The sequence below is a fragment of the Canis lupus genome, chromosome 4 (assembly GCF_003254725.2).
Source record: "Canis lupus dingo isolate Sandy chromosome 4, ASM325472v2, whole genome shotgun sequence".
In the NCBI taxonomy this organism is placed as follows: domain Eukaryota; kingdom Metazoa; phylum Chordata; class Mammalia; order Carnivora; family Canidae; genus Canis; species Canis lupus.
The window spans coordinates 40475543-40495679 of record NC_064246.1 but is presented as its reverse complement, the minus strand read 5'-3'; the positions used below and the strand labels follow the sequence as shown (position 1 = coordinate 40495679).

Sequence of the window (20137 nt, the reverse complement as noted above, 5' to 3'; positions counted from 1 at the left end):
AAGGAGGGCAAAGGCAGGCGTGCCCTTCAAGGCATGAATGTTGCTCTTCCACCAACCAGAGCAGCTTGGGCCACCCCCAGACTGACTGGCAGGCACAGAGCCAAGACTGTGAAGCTCCCAAAGGCCGGGATGGAGCCTCTTTATCACAGAATCATGTTCATCATCGTAACAGGTCAAGAGAGAAAGAAGCTTTAGGCTGACCCCCAGCAACGCATCACACTAACTCCTATGCAAGAGGCAGCCTCCTGCGTGACAAACAAGAAGAGGTGGACCAGGGGCCTCCAGGGACTCTGCCTGCCAATCCTCAGGCAGCCAGTCAGGTCAATCAACAGAAATAATCAGCAGCACAATGACAATGACAGCCATGTTCACTTCTGCCTCCATTGCTGAGCACTATGTTAAGGACCGGCCACGACTTGATCCTCCCAAGTTCTCTCAGGGAAGCACTTTTTGATCCTCCATTTTATAGCTCAAGACACTGAGGCCCAGAGAGGTAGGTGACTTTCCCAAGATCACACAGCAAGAAGGCAGGGAAACCAGGAGAAAGCTCAGCACTGATCCCTGTGCCTACACTCATACTCTCAGCGCCGGGCCTGCCTACAAAGGGAGGAAGGTAGGGCTGCCACTTACTCATTCGTTGTTCACTGACGCAGCAGAAACTAAGCATCTACCATGCTAGCCACAAAAAACTCCCTGCCTCCAGGAACCTTATACCTTCCAGAGAGGAAAGAATATAAGGAGACAAGAATATAAGGAGACACACAAAAGAAACCCACTGTGACTGGAGCTCTGAAGGAAATCAGCAGAGAGCTGTCCCCTTGGTCAGGGATGGGTGGTCAGGGCAGGCCTCTCTGAGAGGGGACATGGGAACTGAGACCCACAGGATGAGGAGCAGCCTGGCTGTGCAGAGTAGCAGGAAGAGAGTAGGAGGCAAAGAGAACAGCAAGGGCAAAGATCCTGAGACGGAAAAGGGATGTGCTCCCTTCCACTCCTCTCCCTGGCCCCATCTTCTTCCCCCACTGCACAGAGCCTGGCTAGAGTTAACTCTTCAGTCACCACAACAGTGGTTAAACCTCTTGAGTCTCGGCCTGAATCCCGGCTCTGGTGTTGCCTGTCAGTAAGAAAACAAAATAAGCAAGCTGTGGGGAAAGGAAGAAAAAAAAGTAGCAAAGGGGAAAGCAGAGAGAAAGGGGAAGAGAGAAGAGTGAGTGAAGAGGCAGGTGAGTGCAGTGGAGGGAGGGACAAGGGGTGAGGAAAATGGGGAAGGGAGGAAGCTCTTCTGGGTACAGGCCTCCCTGCCCTGCCCTGCCAGCAGCACCCAGAGGCACCCAGAGCCTTAAGATGCCATAGCACCGGCAGACCCACACCCACCAGAGCTCCAGGAGGAGGCCAGGAGCACCCAGCTTCCTCACCATGATGCTGGCCCACTTCCCCTGCCACTTCCTCTGTGAGCCCGAGCCCTGCCTACACCCATCACCACTTCCTCTGTGCGAGAGGCCACCACCACCTCCACCATCTCAGGGCTCAAACCCAGCTGAGGCAGGCCTAGGAAGGAGGGTGGCATTCCTGGGCACCAACTCCAAAGCCACAGGGAGACACCACACTGAAGTGACCCTGGATCCTCTCCTCACACCCCTCGTCTTCCCCTCCATATGGTTCAGTAGAAAGGGCACAGGCTCCTAGCCAGAGACACCTGGGTTCAAGTCCTAGCCTTGCCATGGAAAAGCTACATGAGCCTAAGTAAATCAACCAACATGCCTCCCTGAGCCTCTGCGTCATCAGGTGTGGAGTGAGGATGTGAACCCCTGCCTCTTGTGGGGCCTTCAGAAGAAGCATAAACGATCAACAGATAAGAAGGACAACTCCACTCACTTACCTTGCTCACCTTGGAACCTACATGGCTGGCACACAGTAGGTGCTCAATTAATCATTCTAATGGCTAACATTTATTTGAGCTTTCCTGAAGTCCTGAGCCAAGTGGTTTCCATGGGTCATTTCACCCTCAAACCCCTTATGAGATAGTCCAATTCCTAGCACCTCCTTGCAGCTAAAGACACAAACAGACATGTAAGTACTTTTCTCAGGATCATACAACCCTTAGGCAGCCCGGGTGGCTCAGCAGTTTAGTGCCACCTTCGGCCCAGGGCCTGATCCTGGTGACCCAGGATTGAGTCCCACATCAGGCTCCCTGCATGGAGCCTGCTTCTCCCTCTGCCTGTGTCTCTGCCTCTCTCTCTGTGTGTGTCTCATGAATAAATAAATAAAATCTTAAAAAAAAAAAAAAAAAAAAAGGATCATACAACCCACAAGAGGTAGAAAGCCAGGCTCTAACTCTAGAAATTCATCCAAGTTCCTGTGCCATCTCTGATCCCCGGCAAAGGTGAGCTTCCCTCCCCTCCTCACACTGTCTGCTTTCTTGCCTCCTCCTCACAACCATCCCTTGCTCTCTAGAATCTTCCCTGCCTCCCACCCACATACAACATCTCATTCTTGGGCTGGGTGCCTTCCATCAGTTACTTACTTCCTCTCCCTGAGCTCTGACCTGGGCCCCAACCACAGCTCTGGCTCTCTCCCAACCCCACATGCTCTAGCTACCAGGGTGTGGCCCCTCTGTTCCCACCTTCAGCAACCAGGAAACCTGGCTCTGGCATCCCCCAGCTCCCCTACTCTGGTGACCATCCAAAAGTAGCTCCTCTCTAATACTGCATGAGACTGACCTGGTCAGGCCCTGGGACTCAGGACAAGCAGGACATTAGCTGAGCTCAAAATCATCACAACCAAATCCCTCAGCTTGGCATTCCAAAGCCTTTTTGACTTGGCCCCTTTTGATCAGGCCCTGCTTTGGTCAGCCCCTCAAGCCAAGCCCAGCTCCCAAACCCACTGACCAGTGGACTCAAGGAGGCAACTGACAAGTACAGAGGGGGTCAGAGGAGGATACAGGGTGCTGGTGAACATCAGAGGCCAGATCTGTACTGCGTAGCATAGCAGCCACATGTCACTACTGGGCACCTGAGACGTGGCTAGTCCAAACTGAGACGTGCTGTGAACACAAAACACAAACCGGTTTCAAAGGGCTAGTGTGGAATAAGAATATAAAATATCTCTTAATTTAGGGCACCTGGCTAGCACGGTCAGTAGAGCATGCAACTCCAGATCTGAGGGTTGTGAGTTCGAGCTGGGTGTAGAGATCACTTAAAAATTACATTAAAAAAATCAATAAGCAAGTATCTTTTTCATTCTATATTATTTTAAGTTGAAATGATACTTTGGGGCAGCCCCGGTGGCGCAGCGGTTTAGCGCCGCCTGCAGCCTACGGCGTGATCCTGGAGACCCTGGATAGGGTCCCATGTCAGGCTCTCTACATGGTGCCTGCTTCTCCCTCTGCCTGTGTCTCTGCATCTCTCTCTCTCTCTGTGTCTCTATGAATAAATAAATAAATAATATTTTTTAGAAAATCTTAAAAAAAAATGATACTTTGGATATACTAGGTCAGATAGAATATACTATTAAGAGGTGACCAACAGGGGATCCCTGGGTGGCGCAGCGGTTTAGCGCCTGCCTTTGGCCCAGGGCGCGATCCTGGAGACCCGGGATCGAATCCCACGTCGGGCTCCCGGTGCATGGAGCCTGCTTCTCCCTCTGCCTATGTCTCTGCCTCTCTCTCTCTCTCTCTCTGTGACTATCATAAATAAATAAAAATATTAAAAAAAAAAAAAAAAAAAAGAGGTGACCAACAGACACATGAAAAGATACTCATCGTCACTCATCATCAGGGAGATGCAAACGAAAACCACAATGAGTTCTCACATCTGTCTGAATGGCTAAAATCAAATACACAAGAAACAACAAGTGTTGGAGAGGATATGGAGAAAAAGGAAGCCTCATGCACTGTTGGGGAGAATGTAAATCAGTGCAGCCACTGTGCAGAATAGTATGGAGCTTCCTCAAGTAATTAAAAACAGAGACACCAGGGCACCTGGGTGGTACAGCTGGTTAAGCATCCAAATCTTGATTTTGGCACAGGTCATGATCTCAGGGTTTTTAGATCAAGTGATCCGTGTTCAGCAGGGAGTCTGCTTGAGATTCTCTCTCTCTCCCCCTCTGCCCCTCCCATCCTACCCAGCCTGCACACTCTCTCTAAACAAAGAAATCTTAAAAAATAATAATAATAATACCATACAACCCAGCATTTCCTCTACTAGGTATTTACCCAAAGAAAGTGGAAACACTCCTTAAAAAGACATCTGCAAGGAATCCCTCCCTGGGTGGCTCAGGGGTTTAGAGTCTGCCTTTGGCCCAGGGCATGATCCTAGGGTCCTGGGATCGAGTCCCACATCAGGCTTCCTGCATGGAGCCTGCTTCTCCCTCTGCCTGTGTCTCTGCCTCTCTCTCTCCCTCTCTCTCTCTCTCTCTCTCTCTCTGTCTATCACGAATTAAAAAAAAAAAAACACTTAAATAAAATCTAAAAAAAAAAAAAAATGGACATCTGCACCCCTACGGTTACTGCAGCATTACTCGCAATAGCCAAGATATGGAAGCAACTGATTAGTGTCCACCGATCCGCGAATGGATAAAGAAGATGCGGTGTTACATATTAGTATTAGGCAGCCATAAAAAAGATCTTGCCATGTGACACAACTTGGGTGGACCTAAAGGATACTATGCTAAATCAGTCAGAGAACGACAATTACCATATGATTTCATTTATATGTGGAATCCAGAAAACAAAACAAACAACCAAAAACAGACTCCTAAATACAGAGAAAGCACTCACTGGTGGTAGCCAGACGAAGGGGGGCTTTTATGTGAAATAGGATTCAAAATGCTGGCAATCGCCTCAAATCTGGTTCAGCCACCATGGGAGCCACCAAACAGTCCACAGACCATAAAAGCCTCCAGGGCCACCGACTGGCAACCTCAGGCCTCACTCTGTGGCCTCACTTCTGGGCCAAGCTTCTCAGCTTGCTATCACCACCTCTGCCTGGTGGAAGTCCTCCCCTTTCCCCACGAGCCCTGCCCCTGTCCTGCTACAGCTCACCCCACCCAGCAGAACCTCTCTCTCTCCTCCCCCTACCCAGTACACCTAGCAGCTGGGGAGACCACTGGCCACACTGAGCACTTCCTATGAGCCAAATGTTGTGCCCTACATGTGGGGTGAGTACGCGTCTCAGCCCCACCCTACACATGAGCAAACAGGCTCAGACACCAGCCTAGCACTTGAGATCACACAGCTGCGAAGTGGGACAGCCAGGATCTGGCCCCTGGTCCATCTGGCTGCAAAGCCTCATTCTTTCATCAGACACTCAGGGACCTGACACATCACCGTGAATGAATACTGTCCGCCACACTGGATCAAGCCAGTTCACTTCGATGAGGCAGGGATGCTCGACTGGAACAATTTTGCCCCCCCCCCAAGGGGACACGTGGCAATGTCTAGAGACATTGTTGGCTTGTCACAACTAGGGGGTAAAGAGTGAGGTGATACTTCTAATGAAGAGAGGCTAAGGATGCTGCTAACATCCTACCATGTGTGGGGGCAGCCCCTGCAACAGAGAATTCCCACCCAAATGTCAACAGCACCAAGGTGGGGGAGCCCTAGTGTAAGAGACCAGCTGCTATTACCGTCTAGACCCCAAGGTCACATAGACCTTTGTCCCACATTTTTCCTTAGGTTCGTCTTTCCAACTCATCTCTTAACTCCCACAAAAGACACAACGGACACAGCATCCCATGATGGGAAGCGAAACTACCCCTCAAACACTAATGACTGCCAGCACAGAGGTCCAGCAGTCCAGACCACCCAGATGGACCATGGAAGGACCCCAGGAGTAACTGACAGTTACCCTCCCCTCATTAGCATACTAAAGTCCCCACCCAAGGAGCACAAGCCTCATTAACATAATATACAATCTGTGTATGATAGGCTTGTGTCCTTAAGATGTAAGCGTGACCGTATGCCTGCCTCTACGTACAGTGACAAGGCTCCCCTTTCTTTCTTTCTTTTTTTTTTTTTTTTTATGATAGTCACACAGGGAGAGAGAGAGAGGCAGAGACACAGGCAGAGGGAGAAGCAGGCTCCATGTACCGGGAGCCCGACATGGGATTCGATCCCGGGTCTCCAGGATCGCGCCCTGGGCCAAAAGCAGGCACCAAACCGCTGCGCCACCCAGGGATCTCAAGGCTCCCCTTTCTAAATGTGCATCCTAGCCCTAAAGGAAAGGAACTCCTTCCCCCGTGCTTAGGGAGTTTCATTCACCTTTGGAAGGTAAGCCCGATCTCCTTATTTGCTGCAAGTTTCCTGCATGTGACAACTCCACCTGGTGTAGTCTCCATCCTTGCCTCACCACGGAGCGACCTCACGCTGGCTGGGTCTCACTACAAACACTCTGCCTTGTCCCCAGTGAAGCGGCAGTAACTGGCCAGGACCTTCTCTTGTTAATACCACAAGCATCAACAATAACAAAGTATCTTCCTTTCATGCCCACTTCCTGGGTGGGGATCAGGTGCTAAAGGTATCATACCTCCTCAACTCCATCAGCGCCCCCATGCTCCCAATTACTAACTCCCTTTACAGACAAGAGTCTGAAGCTCAGAGCTGGAGGTCACTGGCTCTGCATGAAACCCAGATCCCATGGAACCCCAAATTTCTTCCCTTAACCACCTTGTCCTACCATCCTCAGCAGCAGCTGAAACTGGGAGTGACCATGCAGGGTTGATTTCCCAGGGCTGTGGGGTGGGCAGCCTGTGGGGTCATCCCCTGGTCTGGGTAACCTTGGGAGGCCAGGAGGTCCTGCATGAAGTGGGGGGTGGGGATCTACTTAGTTGTTTAGTTCCTGCAGCCAGAGCCAGCAAGAAACAGCCTCAGTGCTAAATCAGCTGCTCCAGTGACCCCCGTGGCAGGCGACACCCCAGGAAGCTCGGGCCACTTGAGTTTAGGACCAAGCCAGGAACCCACTCACAATAGCAAGGACTTCTATTTAAAAACATTAGGCTGAGCGGAAATAAGGTTACTGCCTAGGGGCAGAACTCTTTCCGGAGGAGGAGGGGAGGCACACAGGCCCAGCCCTGGGCAGCCCCAGAGGAAGCGGAAACCCAGGCCTTAAACCTAAGGGCATGAGAGGAGGTGAAAGCAGGGTCCCGGCCTGGAGTGGCGGAAGGCCTGACAGCTAGCTCCCACCTCACTGAACCTCTGCTTTGTCTAAAACCAGGATGTGGCACTTCAAGGGTGAAGGTTAACAATGGGTCTCTGAGCTGGAAGGCACCTGAGGTCCCCATGGAGGGTGGACCCATCCAGGGCCCCAGAGGAACTCAGGGTTTGGCGCCTGCCCAGAGCAAGGGGAAAAAGGGAGCCTTTCCTACCTTCTCTCGTTTTCTTTTAAAAATCTACCCTCAAATAGGCAAACCTTTCCACCCAATAATTCTCTTCTGAGAGTCTAGCCTAAAACAGGATTTAAAAAACACAAAAAGAATTTTAATGGCAAACCTGCTCATCACCAGGCAGCTCTGCTATAATGCTCACTTTGGAAATGCCAATTTTATCCCAACACCACTGATATACTACAGAACCATTTCATCAAAATGCTTAATTCCCATTTGCTTGTGTGCAGTTTTGTGGGCCAGAAATACTAGGTGAACACAGAAAACTGCACCCAGCTGAGCCAAGAGGCAAAGAAATGCCCACATCGCTCAGATGCGCACCTTAAACATCAAAGACCTGTAGCCCACACAGCACTGGGGGGTCCCACTCAGCACCTGATTTCAGATAACCTTCCTCCCACCCCTTCAAGCAGCCACGGCTCCCGCACCCACGGCCACAGCACCCTGCACGTCTCTTTCACTCTACAGTGTTGTGTTTACTGTAATATTTATTTCTCATCTCCAAAGTTGTGTATAACTGCACCACCGGTTTTTTTTAGGATCCCCCCCCTTTTTTTAATGGTCTCCCGTGGTAGTGAAGTGTTGTATCTTTTCCTTAAGATCTTATTTATTTTAGAGAGCATGCACAATGAGTTCAGGAGGAGGGAGAGGGAGAAGCAGACTCCCCCACAAGCAGGGAGCCTGAGGCGGGGCTTGATCTCAGGACCTAGAGATCATGCCCTGAGCTGAAGGCAGACGCTTAACCTATAGAGCCACCCAGGTGCCCTGGACCATGTCTTAAAAAGCGGCTGTTCTTACTGATTTTGCTCAGCATGAAGATTTTTTAGGAAGGCATATTTACATTACAGCAGAGCCGACTATGTTATATAAAGTGCTTAGCACAAGGCCTGGCACATATATAATAAGCATTTAAACAACTGTGACTTGTTTAAAAAAAAAAAAAAAAAAAAGGCGGCACCTGAGTGGCTTAGTCAGTTAGGCATCTGACTCTTGGTTTCAGCTCAAGTCCAGGATCTCAGGTGATGGGATCAAACCCTGCATGGGGCTGTGCGCTCAGCACACAGTCTATTTGAGATCCTCTCTCTCCCTCGTCCTCTGTCCCTCCCTGGCCAATAAATAAGAAAAATCCTTTTTAAAAGGTTAAATATCCAATAAGATTAAGATCAAGGTGGCACTGAGCCATCCCAGAATGTATGTAGGAAACATTAAAAATATTACAGAAAGAGGTTTGAGGAATGAAAGATGGTATAAAACACTGTAGGTATATAAAATTACAACCTGAATTAAAACATTTTTTTCACTGTAAAAAAATGATAAAGTCTATAAGGAAATATATCAAAATGTCAAGAGCAATTGACAGGACTTAGGGAGATGTTTTTCCTTTTACGGAAAAAAAAATATGTTCTTTGTATACTCCCAATTTTGCAAAACCATAAACCTCTGAAGAGCTTAAAGGTAACATAGAATCAAAACCAAAGTAATTTTCAAGAAGCAGAAAAATGAGACACCTGGCTGGCCCAGCTGGTGGAACGTGTGACTCTTGATCTCAGGGTTTTGAGTTCAAGCCCCATGTTGAGTGTAGAGATTACTTAAAAATATATCTTTATAAAGGAAAAAAAGGGGGGCAGAAAAATCATCTCAGCCTGCTAACCCAACCCTAGATGTCTGCTCACTCTGTGCTCAGCACGTGACTACCCGCCTTGCCGCTGTAGCACAAAGCTCATCCTGCATGAAGGCAGCTTTGTTCCACTCTACATGTTATCAAACACTTTCTCCCCTTTCTATCTTATCTTCAGAATAAAGATGATTCTTAATTAGAATGTTGAGGGATCCCTGGGTGGCTCAGCGCTTTAGCGCCTGCCTTTGGCCCAGGACGCGATCCTGGAGTCCCAGGATCAAGTCCCACGTCGGGCTCCTGGCATGGAGCCTGCTTCTCCCTCTGCCTGTGTCTCTGCCTCTCTCTCTTTCTATGTCTATCATGAATAAATAAATAAATCTTAAAAAAAAAAAGAAGAATCTTGAAATGATATAGGACAACAAATATGAAACCACATATACACTGTAACATTTGCTTTGTATTTAGAAATGAGCTAGCTCTGAGCTTCTGCAAGACTTCATCAGGCAACCTGTAGTCAGTCTTGTCCTAACGAGCATGTAACAAATTGAGATTTCTAAGGCTTCATACACCAGGGAAGTCCTCAGGAAGGCCCTCACCGTGCCGGCAGCCAGAAAAACCTGCTTGTTATAGGAGAAAAGAGATGGTGCTGGCCATCACCTCCCCAGTTCACAGCCAACTAGTGGCCCAGGCAGGCACAGTGTCAACACGTAAATTCTGGTACCAGCCATAAAAACCTAGATGAACTTCTGGCATCTACTGCCACAGTGGCCGTACCAGGGAACAGAGAAGTGGAAAAGAGTTATGGTCCCTGATTAGTCTTTAATAAAGCACGATCTGATTCAACTTCAGCTTTGAAGGGCTGAGCAAGTAGCACTTAAGAGCAGAAGGCATGGGTGACAGGCATCTCCAATCCTGGGTGAATCTTCCACAGCTGCTAACTAAGGAAAATGTTAAACTGAAGCTCAGAGCCTTGGATTTGAGTCCCTTCTTTTCCAGACGCCCCAATATCCCCTAACATGAGGTTGGGTTGGATGGCCAGCCACACCCCAAGGCCAGGCCGGTGATATAATAAACCGTCCAGGTGTATCAGCCATCACCCGGCTCTCTTGCTCGAGCTCTCCCTCCTCTTAGTTATGAGAAAATCATGGGCTCGGTGGTGGGAGGGAGAGAGCTGTGGTGCAGCCAGCTCACAGCTTTGGGAACGAGAGTCACTTAAAAAGGGTCCACTTGCTCTGGAGAGCCAGGGAACAAAGTAACTTGTGAATCAGATAGGCTCCTTGCTCCTTCGTATGAAACCTCCAGAGTAGCAGGGGAGTTTTACAGGGCTGCAGCGGCGGAAATGACAAGCGAAACTCATGGGGGGAAATCTTACCAGCATAAAAGTAAAGTTCTGCATTTAGGTTTAAAAGAAAATGAGGGAGGAAAAAAAAAGAAGAAAATGACCTTTTCTTGGTCAATGGGTAGCTCAGTGTTTTGAGTGACCGACTCTTGGTTTCAGCTCAGGTCATTAGTCCAGGGGTGTGAGATCCAGCCCCTTGTCTGGCTCCACTGCCCCACAGTCTCCTTGATTTTCTCTCCCTCCCCCTCTGTCCCTACCCGCCCCCCACCCAGGCTCCTGTGTTCTCTTGTATGCTAGGACGGAAGGACAGAAGGAAGAAGGACGGACATGAACCATATGGAGCCAGGATACACTGTGAGAGAAGGACAAGACTGCAATTGAAAGCCAGCCCCTATCGGAGAAAAAAACCTCAGTGTAAGCCAATAATATTCACTAAAAACACCAACTGAACCTTCTGGAGAAAAAGGAGGATGTGGTAAGCTGACCAAGGGTCCTGCTGCCCTCAAGACAGTCGGGGCACATCTGGGGTCTGACTGGAGACAGCAAGGACCCTGGCTGCGTGTCCAGGAGCTGAGCTGCAAGGCTGAGGACAGTCTCCTGGGGCCACTGGAGGAAGATGTCCCTGAGAAGGGTAAAGAAAAGATGTGCCGCTTATCCTCAAATACATGCAGAGCCCTCAGGAAGAGATTTTCCAGCCTGAAAGGCGCTGGATGTGAGCGCTACAGAGGCCTGCTTCTCCAACCACAGGACCTCTGCTCCAGTGGGAATTCCTCCCCGTAACAGGGAGTGCGGGCTCAGAGGGGAAGGGAGGTGGGAAGGTAACCAACAGGCACCCAGATGGGCCTGGTCCGCCTCAAACTGCCTCTAGGAGCAGAACTTCTCAAACCTAATGTGCTTGGCAATCACCTGAGCATCTTGTTACAATGCAGACTCCAACCTAACAGGGCTGGGGCAGGACCTGACATTCTGCATTTTGTTTTTTTGTTTTTTTAAACATTCTGCTTTTCTAACGAGCTCCCAGGTGAGGGGAATGCTGCTCCTCCAGGGACTGCACCTCCGAAACCAGGCTCTAGACCACTAGCAAAGCTGAGAGGAAGTCCTGACCAGGTGGGCCTAGAGACGCCCTGTCCGTGGTCCAGCCTCCTGAAAGGCAAGCCTGGGGTCTGCGTGGTGTGCAAGCTACCCGAGCCCTCAGGGGGATGCCGGTGCCTTAGGAAGGAAGATCTCTCCTGGGGATACACAGCAACTTAACATGGGAGATTTTCTCAGGAAAGGTTCCCTGGAGGAAAGGAGATGAGGAAAAGGGTGGCGTCAAGCTCTAGGTGTTTGGGTCCCCAACACAACTCAGCATCGGTTCACAGGAGCAGGAACCAGACAATGACCTGCTGCAAACGTGTCTAGAATTAATCAGCCCTGCCCCACCCATCCCTCCACAAAAGCTCTCGGCCCCCCTTATGCCTCCAGGGGAAAGGTGACGGAAGCCTGGAAGACTCCCCAGCTGTGACTCACACACACGCAAATCCCATCCCCGCAGCGCAGTATTCACAGGGCCCCGACCTCCCCTTCCTTCTGCGCAGCCCGAGCCCACCTTTCCAAGCCTAACCCCTCCCCCTGGAGCCACCCCTTTTCTTGGCTGCGGCTCGTTTTCAGGTGTGTCCCCAACTCCACCGATCCCAAGCCTTCCAGACGCGGCCGGGCTTCGAGGCTTTCTCCACGCCTCGGCGGTCTCACAGCATCCGTGTGGCCTGTCTTATGCCCAGAACCAGTTTTAGGGCGGATGCGAGGTCTCCGATGCCGAGGTCCTAGAGGCGCCCCTTTGTCTCCCCCTGCGGCGCCGAGCGCGGTGCCGGACGCACAGGAAGTGCTCCGAGGGGAGCTGGGGCAGCGGCTGCGCCCAGAGGGGGCGCCCAGCCCGCAGGCACCAGCCGGGCAGTGAGGCCCCCCACAGGGCCCCGAGCTCGCGCCCTCCCGCGCCCTCCCGCGCCCCCTTCCTTCCGGAGCCGCCGCCCGCGCCCGGGCCGCCCGCCCGCCCCCAGCGCCCTCACCTTGTAAACCTTCCCGAAGGCGCCGTCGCCCAGCTCGCCCACGATCTCCCACACCTCGTTGGGGTCCACGTCCCGGCGGACGTGCTCATATTCGCGGGACTTTCTCTTCTCGAAGGTGGACAGACGCAGGATGCGGCGGAAATTGGCGAAAGCCATGGCTGGGGCGCGCGAGCCGGGGGGCGAGGTGGCTCGGGGCGGCTCGGGCTCGGGCTCGGGCTCGGGCTCGGGCTCGGGCTCGGGCTGAGGCTCCGGCCGCCGCGGGGAGGTGGGGCTGAGGCTCCGGCCGCCGCGGGCTCCGGGGTTCTCCCCAGACCCGCCCTTCCCCGCAGCCCGACTCCGGTCAAGTGCGCCCCGGGCTGCGCGCGGCGGGAGCACCCGGAACCGCGCAGGCGGCCGCGGTCCCCGCCCCCGGCCGGTCGGGTCCCCGGGGCCGCCTCCCTCCCCGCCCCGCCCGGCCCGCGAGCCCCAGGACGCGCTCCCGGGACCTGGCCCGCGCCCCCCCCGCCCACCCCGCCCGCGGCCCGGCTCCACCTGCCGCTCCCCGGCGGCGCCCGGAGACCCCTTAATTGGCTGCGGGCGCTCCCCGGCCCCGCCCGTCGCCGCAGGGCACTCTGGAAACTGTAGTCCCCCGCGCGCCCGCGGCCACGGCTGGGCTTCAGGACCGCTCCGGGCATCCCTCGGCCGCACGGCCCGGCTCCGCGAGGCCGGCTGCGCCGCGTGGCCCTCGGAAGAACCGTGGGGGAGCGAGAGGGAGGCCAAGGGACTTCGCGAACGCCCACTGATTGTCGCCCAAAGGCTAAGAAGGTGGAGGGCACCGACCAGTGAATCCGCCCCGCAGCTACCCGCAAGCCTGCCTGGCGGGCGCCCACTTCTCTGGTGGCGACCCCCGGTGGGCGAAGGCCCCAGGCCGCACCTCCGCGGGGGGATCGGGGGCGGCTTTCCCGGCGTGGTGCTGCCTCCTAGCGCACGAAATGCGGCGCCCCTTGCGGCCGCCCTTAGTCCCCGGTGGCCGGGACTCCCCGGCTCCTTTCCTGCTTCCCAGGGGCTCTCCCCCGCCGCGATCCACAGACCGGCCAGCAAGAGAGCCCTGGGAGAAAGAACTCCTTGGGACTTCCTTATCACATGCTTCAAGATGGACCTTAAGATAGATTTGCATAGTAAGTAAAAACTCTTAGCCTAAATGTCCCTCAACTTTAAAAACTGAGCTCGTTACGGATAGAAAGGATCATCCTTGATCCTGTCTGACTTGCTCCACTGCCACTGTACCCCCTACTATTCACTCTCTATAGGACAACTATACTTTATCTAAATCCACAGGGTGGTTGTGTGAACACTGATAAAAAAGAAGCCTCACTAAAGTGGAGTTCAGAGGCTAGAGAGGGGAGCCCATAGCACTTGATGTCAATTACAGGGAAGTTGTCAATTGCAGACCTAAGAATCCTCAACAGGAAAATCATCGGTCACAGGGATGTAACTTTTCCCCATCGGGGAAAGATGCACATTGCAACCCCAGGGGAGAAATCCTCTACGCTGGTAACTCAGCTGATGGAAAACCATCATCACCCTGAACTCTTGCTTTTCTCTAATAAGATTTCCTTCAAAACAATTCTTCCCAACTTCCTCCTCCTCCATAAAATAAAGTTCCTCTCCTTTGTTTTGTTGGACTTGCCTGTGGTTTTGCCTTAGCTTGCGTGTCATGAATTGCAATTTTCTTTTATTCTCATATAAACCCATTTTGCTGGTGGTAAAATAACTGGCTGTTTTATTTTTTAGGTTACATTTCCAAATAGAGCATGCTGAGGGATGGGCAGTCTGCAAAGGTTATTATGGTAACTCTACCTCATAATCAAATGGAATCCCAGCAAGTATCACACTCCAGGAATCCCCACCCTTACAGAGAATGTCCATGTTGAGATGTTGTCACCCCTTCGTGAGCAGTGTGCAAATAAGAAATGTAGTTCTAAGTTTGGAAAGCTAACTACAGAAGCCTGGAATGCTGGTGGTGGTCAGCATACAGGGTGCCCCGAGTAAAGGTTGCCAAAAGATTTTAAAGGTCCCCCACACCTTACAATTGTAGAGGATCTTTATCCCTAAAAGAAGAAAAACTCTTACTGAGTAACCCCATGTTTAAACCTCCTCCAACAAGGGATCCCTGGATGGTTCAGTGGTTTGGAGCCTGCCTTTGGCCCAGGGCGTGATCCTGGGGTCCCAGGACTGAGTCCTGCATTGGGCTCCCTGTAATAGAGCTTGCTTCTCCCTCTGCCTGTGTCTCTGCCTCTCTCTCTCTGTGTACTCTTATGAATAAATGGATAAAATATTTTTTAAAAAATAAAATAAAATGTTAAAGTTATTTATTTGAAGAGAGAGAAAGAGTGCCTGAGCACACCAGGGGCAGGGCAAAGGGAAAAAGAAACCCAAAAGCCGACTCTGCACTCAGCCCAGAGCCCCACATGAGGCTCAATCTCATGACGCTGAGATCATGACCTGAGACAAAACTAAGAGTCAGAAGCTTAATCAACTATGCCACCCAGATATCCCATTGAAAATGTTCTAAAATTGACATTATTCTGATGTCACAACTCAGTAAATTTTCTTAAAATCACTGATTTGTACACTTGAAATAGGCAAATTTCATTATATGTCAACTATACTTCAATAAAGTAAGAAATCAAAAGTTCAATAAAACCAAAGCAACATCTCAGAAATAACTAGTACACAAGACTGGTCAAAGAAAAAAAAATTCAGAGACCATGAAAAGTAGGATATACTGTACGGTAAGGATTTTTTTTTTTAAGATTTTATTTATTTATCCATGACAGACACAGAGAGAGAGGCAGAGACACAGGCAGAAGGAGAAGCAGGCTCCATGCAGGGAGCCCGATGTGGGCCAAAGGCAGGTGGTCAACTACCAAGCCACACAGGCGTCCCTGTACTGTAAAGATTTTTAAACCGCAAAATGATTTTACAGGCTTTTACTTATTTATTTGACAGAAAGAGGGATCCCTGGGTGGCGCAGCGGTTTGGCGCCTGCCTTTGGCCCAGGGCGCGATCCTGGAGACCCGGGATCGATTCCCACGTCGGGCTCCCGGTGCATGGAGCCTGCTTCTCCCTCTGCCTGTGTCTCTGCCTCTCTCCCTCTCTCTCACCGTGTGCCTATCATAAATAAATTTAAAAAATTAAAAAAAAAAAAGAAAGAAAGAGCATGAACGGGGGAGCAGCAGGGAGAGGGAGAAGCAGGCTCCCCGCTGAGACTGATGCATGGCTGGATCCTGGGACAAAGGAATCATGACCAGAGGCCAAGGCAGCTGCTTAAGTGACAGTCACCAGGCACCCCTATCATATCATTTTTATATCATCTACTATAAAGTAGAACTTTATAAAATATTTTTATGCATTTCTCATATGTTGACCATATAATTAATCATATTATTTTTCTCCTTTAGCCTATCAACATGGTGAATTTCATTGATTAAAATATTCTTGGGGCAGCCCGGGTGGCTCAGCGATTTAGCGCCGCCTTCAGCCCAGGGCCTGGTCCTGGAGACCCGGGATCCAATCCCACGTCGGGCTCCCTGCATGGAGCCTGCTTCTCCCTCTGCCTGTGTCTCTGCCTCTCTCTCTCTTTCTGTGTGTGTGTGTGTGTGTGTGTGTGTGTGTGTCTCATGAATAAATAAATAAAAATCTTTAAATATATATATATTCTTGCATTCTTGTAAATATTTTGCCTGGCAAATCTTATATTTAGGATTTTCATATCTATTCACAAGGCAAATGGGTCTATACTTTGCTTGTACTATCTTTATCTGGTTTTATTTTATTTTATTTTTTAACATTTTACTTATTTTTTCATGAGAGACAGAGAGAGAGAGAGAGGCAGAGGGAGAAGCAGGCTCCATGCAGGGAGCCAGATGCAGGACTCGATTCTGATTCCGGGTCTCCAGGATCATGCCCTGGGCTGAAGGTGGTGCTAAACTGCTGAGCCACCTGGGCTGCCCTCTGTATCTGGTTTTAAAGTCAAGATACTATTAAACTAAAAAACAAATGCAGACCAAGCTTGAAAATTCCCGAGCAGACAAAACCATTTTAGTCATACTAACAAAACTTAATTTAGCTTATTTTGCAAGACTAACTTGACCTGGGTCATTTCTTGCATATGCCTCTGGAAATCACAAACAAAACTTGAACTGTTTCCCAAGGTTGATATAAGGTAACCACTGACAAATTCCTTATCATTTAAGAAAATTCTAATAGCCCATCACTGTGAGAAATAGTCACTGCTTTCTCACTATATAAACTGATTCATAACAATATACCTGTGAGCCTCATTCCAGGTTTTGGTTTGAGTATTCCAGGTCTGCAAACTGTCTTCTTGGTGTGTGTACCATAAACTTTTCTAACTATGACTTAAGTGATTTGTTTTACTACTATTATTTTTGAACTTTAAAAAAAAAAGATTTTATTTACTCCTTTGTGAGACAGAGAGCAAGAGAGCATGAGGGGGGGTTAAGGGGGAGAGGGAGAAGCAGGGAGCCTGATGTGGGGCTCCATCCCAGGACCCAGAGATCATGACTTGCAAGGAATGCAGATGCTTCACCATCTGAGTCACCCAGGCGCCCTGAGGGGTTTTAAGATTTTATTTTTAAGTAATCTCTACATTCAATGTGGGGGACAAACTCACAACCCCAAGATCAAGAGGTGCATGCTCCACCAACTGACCCAACCATGTGCCCCTCCTGTCTCACTTTTTGATTGCAGTTTCTCTTTTTGTTTTTAATTTTATTTATTTATTCATGAGAGACACACAGAGAGAGGCAGAGACACAGGGAGAGGGAAAAGCAGGCTCCATGCAGGGAGCCCGATGTGGGACTCAATCCCGGATCTCCAGAATCACGCCCTGGGCTAAAGGCAGGCACTAAACCACTGAGCCACCCAGGCGTCCTTTGATTGTAGTTTCTTACTGGGTCTAGACATTGCAAATATCTTTCTGATTTATCAGCCATCTGTTAACTTTGCAAACAGTGTCTTCTGTTGAGCAATTGAACTATTTTTGTCTATTTTTGTAAGTTTTTTTTAAAGATTTTATTTATTCATTTATTTATTTGAGAGAGAGCCTGAGCAGAGATAGAGGCCTAAGGAAAGGAAGAAGCAGATGCCCCATTGAGCAAGAACCTGGATGTGGATCTCAATCCCAGGGCAGATGCTGAATGAACTGAGTCCACCCAGGTGCTCCCTTATTTTTTAAGTTTTAAAAATCCACTTTATTTTTTTAAAGATTCTATTTATTTATTTATTCATGAGAGACATACACAGAGAGAGAGAGAGGCAGAGACACAGGCAGGGGAGAAGCAGGCTCCATGTAGGGAGCCCGACATGGGACTCGATCCCGGGTCTCCAGGATCATACCCCAGGTTGCAGGCATCACTAAACCACTGCGCCACCAGGGCTGCCCTAAAAATCCACTTTAATGAAGTTTAATTTACATTTAATAAAAATGCACCCAGTGTAAGCATACAGTTCAATGAGTTTGGGCAAATGTATATACCCATATAACCATCACCATAGTCAAGGAATAGAACTTTTCCATCATCTGAGAAACTTCCTTATGCTTCTTTACAAGCCAAACCCCACTGGCACTCCTCGCCCCAAGCAGCCACTCATCTGTTTTCTGCCACCGTATATTGGAATTGTCTTTCTTAATTAACCATGTAAGTGGAATCATACAGTAGATGCTTTTTAAGTCTGGCTTCTTTTCATTCAGTGTAATGTTTGTTGAGATTCATCACGTTGTTGCATATATTTGTGGTCCATTCTTTTGATTACTGAGTAGTGTTCACTGTATGGATATACCATAACTTGTATATCCATTCAGCTGTTGGTGAGCATTTGAGTTGTTTGCAGTCTTCAGTTATTAGGAATAAAGCTGCCGTGAACATTTGTGTACAAGTCTTTGCATAGACATAGATTTTCATTTTGCTTGGGTGCCCTTAAGTGCAATTACTGGATCATATTCTAAGTATATGGTTAAGTTTATAAGAAACTACCCAAGTATTTTACACAGTGATTGTATCACTTTACATTCCCACAAGTGATATTGCTCCAATCACATTATCATCATTAATTCTAGCCATTCTTGTGAGTACATACGCACTAGCTTCTGCCCTCAAGACATTTGCCCAAATCCTAAACTACAGAGCTTAGGGAAGGAAGACACAAAATACAAGAGAAAGCCAATAGGCTCACAGGCTAAAAAGCTAAACCCGTGAGCCCAGATGTGGTCTCCAAATATAATTTTCCATGAAATGAGACTATGGCTTCTCGGGTAAGTGCTTTCTAGATCTAAGACAGGAAATGTCTGTCTTCATATCGATATCTGTGTCAATGTTTGAAACAGAATAGAGAATATTAACAGATGGTAAATATGCACATATAAAGATGCTCAACGTCATCATCAGGGAAATGTATATAAAAACCACAGTATCAGTTTGGCTAGGTTAAGTTATGTTAAGATAAAAACAAAACCCTCAACGTCTTCGTAGTTTGCAAAAAAAGATTGATTTCTTACAGTATAAAAAGCTACAAAGAGGGGATCCCTGGGTGGCGCAGCGGTTTGGCGCCTGCCTTTGGCCCAGGGCGCGATCCTGGAGACCCGGGATCGAATCCCACGTCGGGCTCCCGGGATGGAGCCTGCTTCTCCCTCTGCCTGTGTCTCTGCTTCTCTCTCTCTCTCTATCATAAATAAGTAAATAAATCTTAAAAAAAAAAAAAAAAAAAAAAAAAAAAAAAGCTACAAAGAATATTGCATCTATCTTAGAAAAATGGATGATCTACAAAATTATAACTTTTCTTGAGCACCTCAGAGAACTGAGGTCACAAGGCAACCAACTAATCTGAATTTTAAAAAAAGAACAAGCTCAGGGCCTCTGGGTGGCTCAGTTAGGCGTCTGCCTTCAGCTCAGGTCATGATCCTGGGGTCCTGGGATCCAGCCACATATTGGGCTTCCCTGCTCAGTGGGGAGTCTGCTTCTCTCTCTCCTTCTGCCCCTCTCTCTCCCTCTGCCCCTTCCCCCACTCATGTTTGCATGCTCTCTCTCTCCTCAAATTAAAAAAAAAATTTTAAAAAGAACAAGCTCCTGCAAGGAGAGATGGGGCACATCACCAGGTTCACTTTGGCAGAATGTGGCTGAAAATGATGGCCACCGTATTGATGTAGGAACGAGTTAGGGGCAGATGGGGCTAGGCAGAGAAAGATAAGGGAAAGGCCCCAGAGTAAGGCTCCTACCCATCCCAAGAAAACAGATAAGACAGTAAAAACAGAAAAAATAAACCTGGCTCCCTAGCTCCAAAATGTTAGGGAGTATCCCCCTTTAACTGCTACTAAGTAATCACAGAAACTCGCCAGGCCACAAAGAAATATGTCATTAAGGTGTTATCAATAGTTCCTGCTCAAACCAAGATGGCATAAGAATCACAAGGCCATGGGCTCCCTGACTAGGCTCACAGAAATCCCAGAGATAGAGAAATATTATGGAGGAGATATTAACCTGAGAGAAGGGACCTTGTTTGGGCTCCTGATATGTACAAAAACATCTTGTTTGTTATTATGATACTTACAACTCCACTTGTTTGTTCTGAATATCTACCCTGGTAGTGACAAGAAATTTACCAAGTTCCCTGGTTAGTTTCCTATAAAAGACAGGCTCATTTATACTCATTGAGGTTTACTCACACACTCACCCACACCCCCGCAGCCCTGTCCCC

At 49.2% G+C, this 20137-nt stretch overlaps 2 protein-coding genes across 3 annotated transcripts in view; one reads left to right on the top strand and one right to left on the bottom strand.

Annotated features, from left to right (window-relative positions):
• The window catches only part of STK10 (serine/threonine kinase 10), a 112572-nt gene extending 99779 nt beyond the window's left edge, over positions 1-12793 (bottom strand). Inside the window, exon 1 of one of the 2 annotated variants that reach the window (XM_035715150.2) lies at positions 12380-12793. In XM_035715150.2, the coding sequence (XP_035571043.1) occupies positions 12380-12535 (156 nt within the window). In that variant the 5' untranslated portion in view covers positions 12536-12793. The remainder of the gene's footprint in view (positions 1-12379) is intronic. The other variant, XM_025434245.3, reaches the window with a different exon arrangement.
• Positions 12534-16045, top strand: LOC112651689 (translation initiation factor IF-2-like). The gene is made up of 3 exons (XM_049109432.1): positions 12534-12588; positions 12709-13536; positions 14153-16045. Exons 1-3 carry the CDS (start codon positions 12534-12536, stop codon positions 14167-14169), a joined length of 900 nt encoding a protein of 299 aa, XP_048965389.1. The 3' UTR covers positions 14170-16045.
• The last annotated feature ends 4092 nt before the right edge of the window (positions 16046-20137 follow it).

Coding starts and splice junctions, on each gene's coding strand:
- LOC112651689 (XM_049109432.1), top strand. CDS start 12,534: ATGGCTGGGGCGCGCGAGCCGGGGGGCGAGGTGGCTCGGGGCGGCTCG. Junction 12,589..12,708: donor TCGGGGCGGCTCGGGCTCGG/GCTCGGGCTCGG, acceptor CCTTCCCCGCAG/CCCGACTCCGGTCAAGTGCG.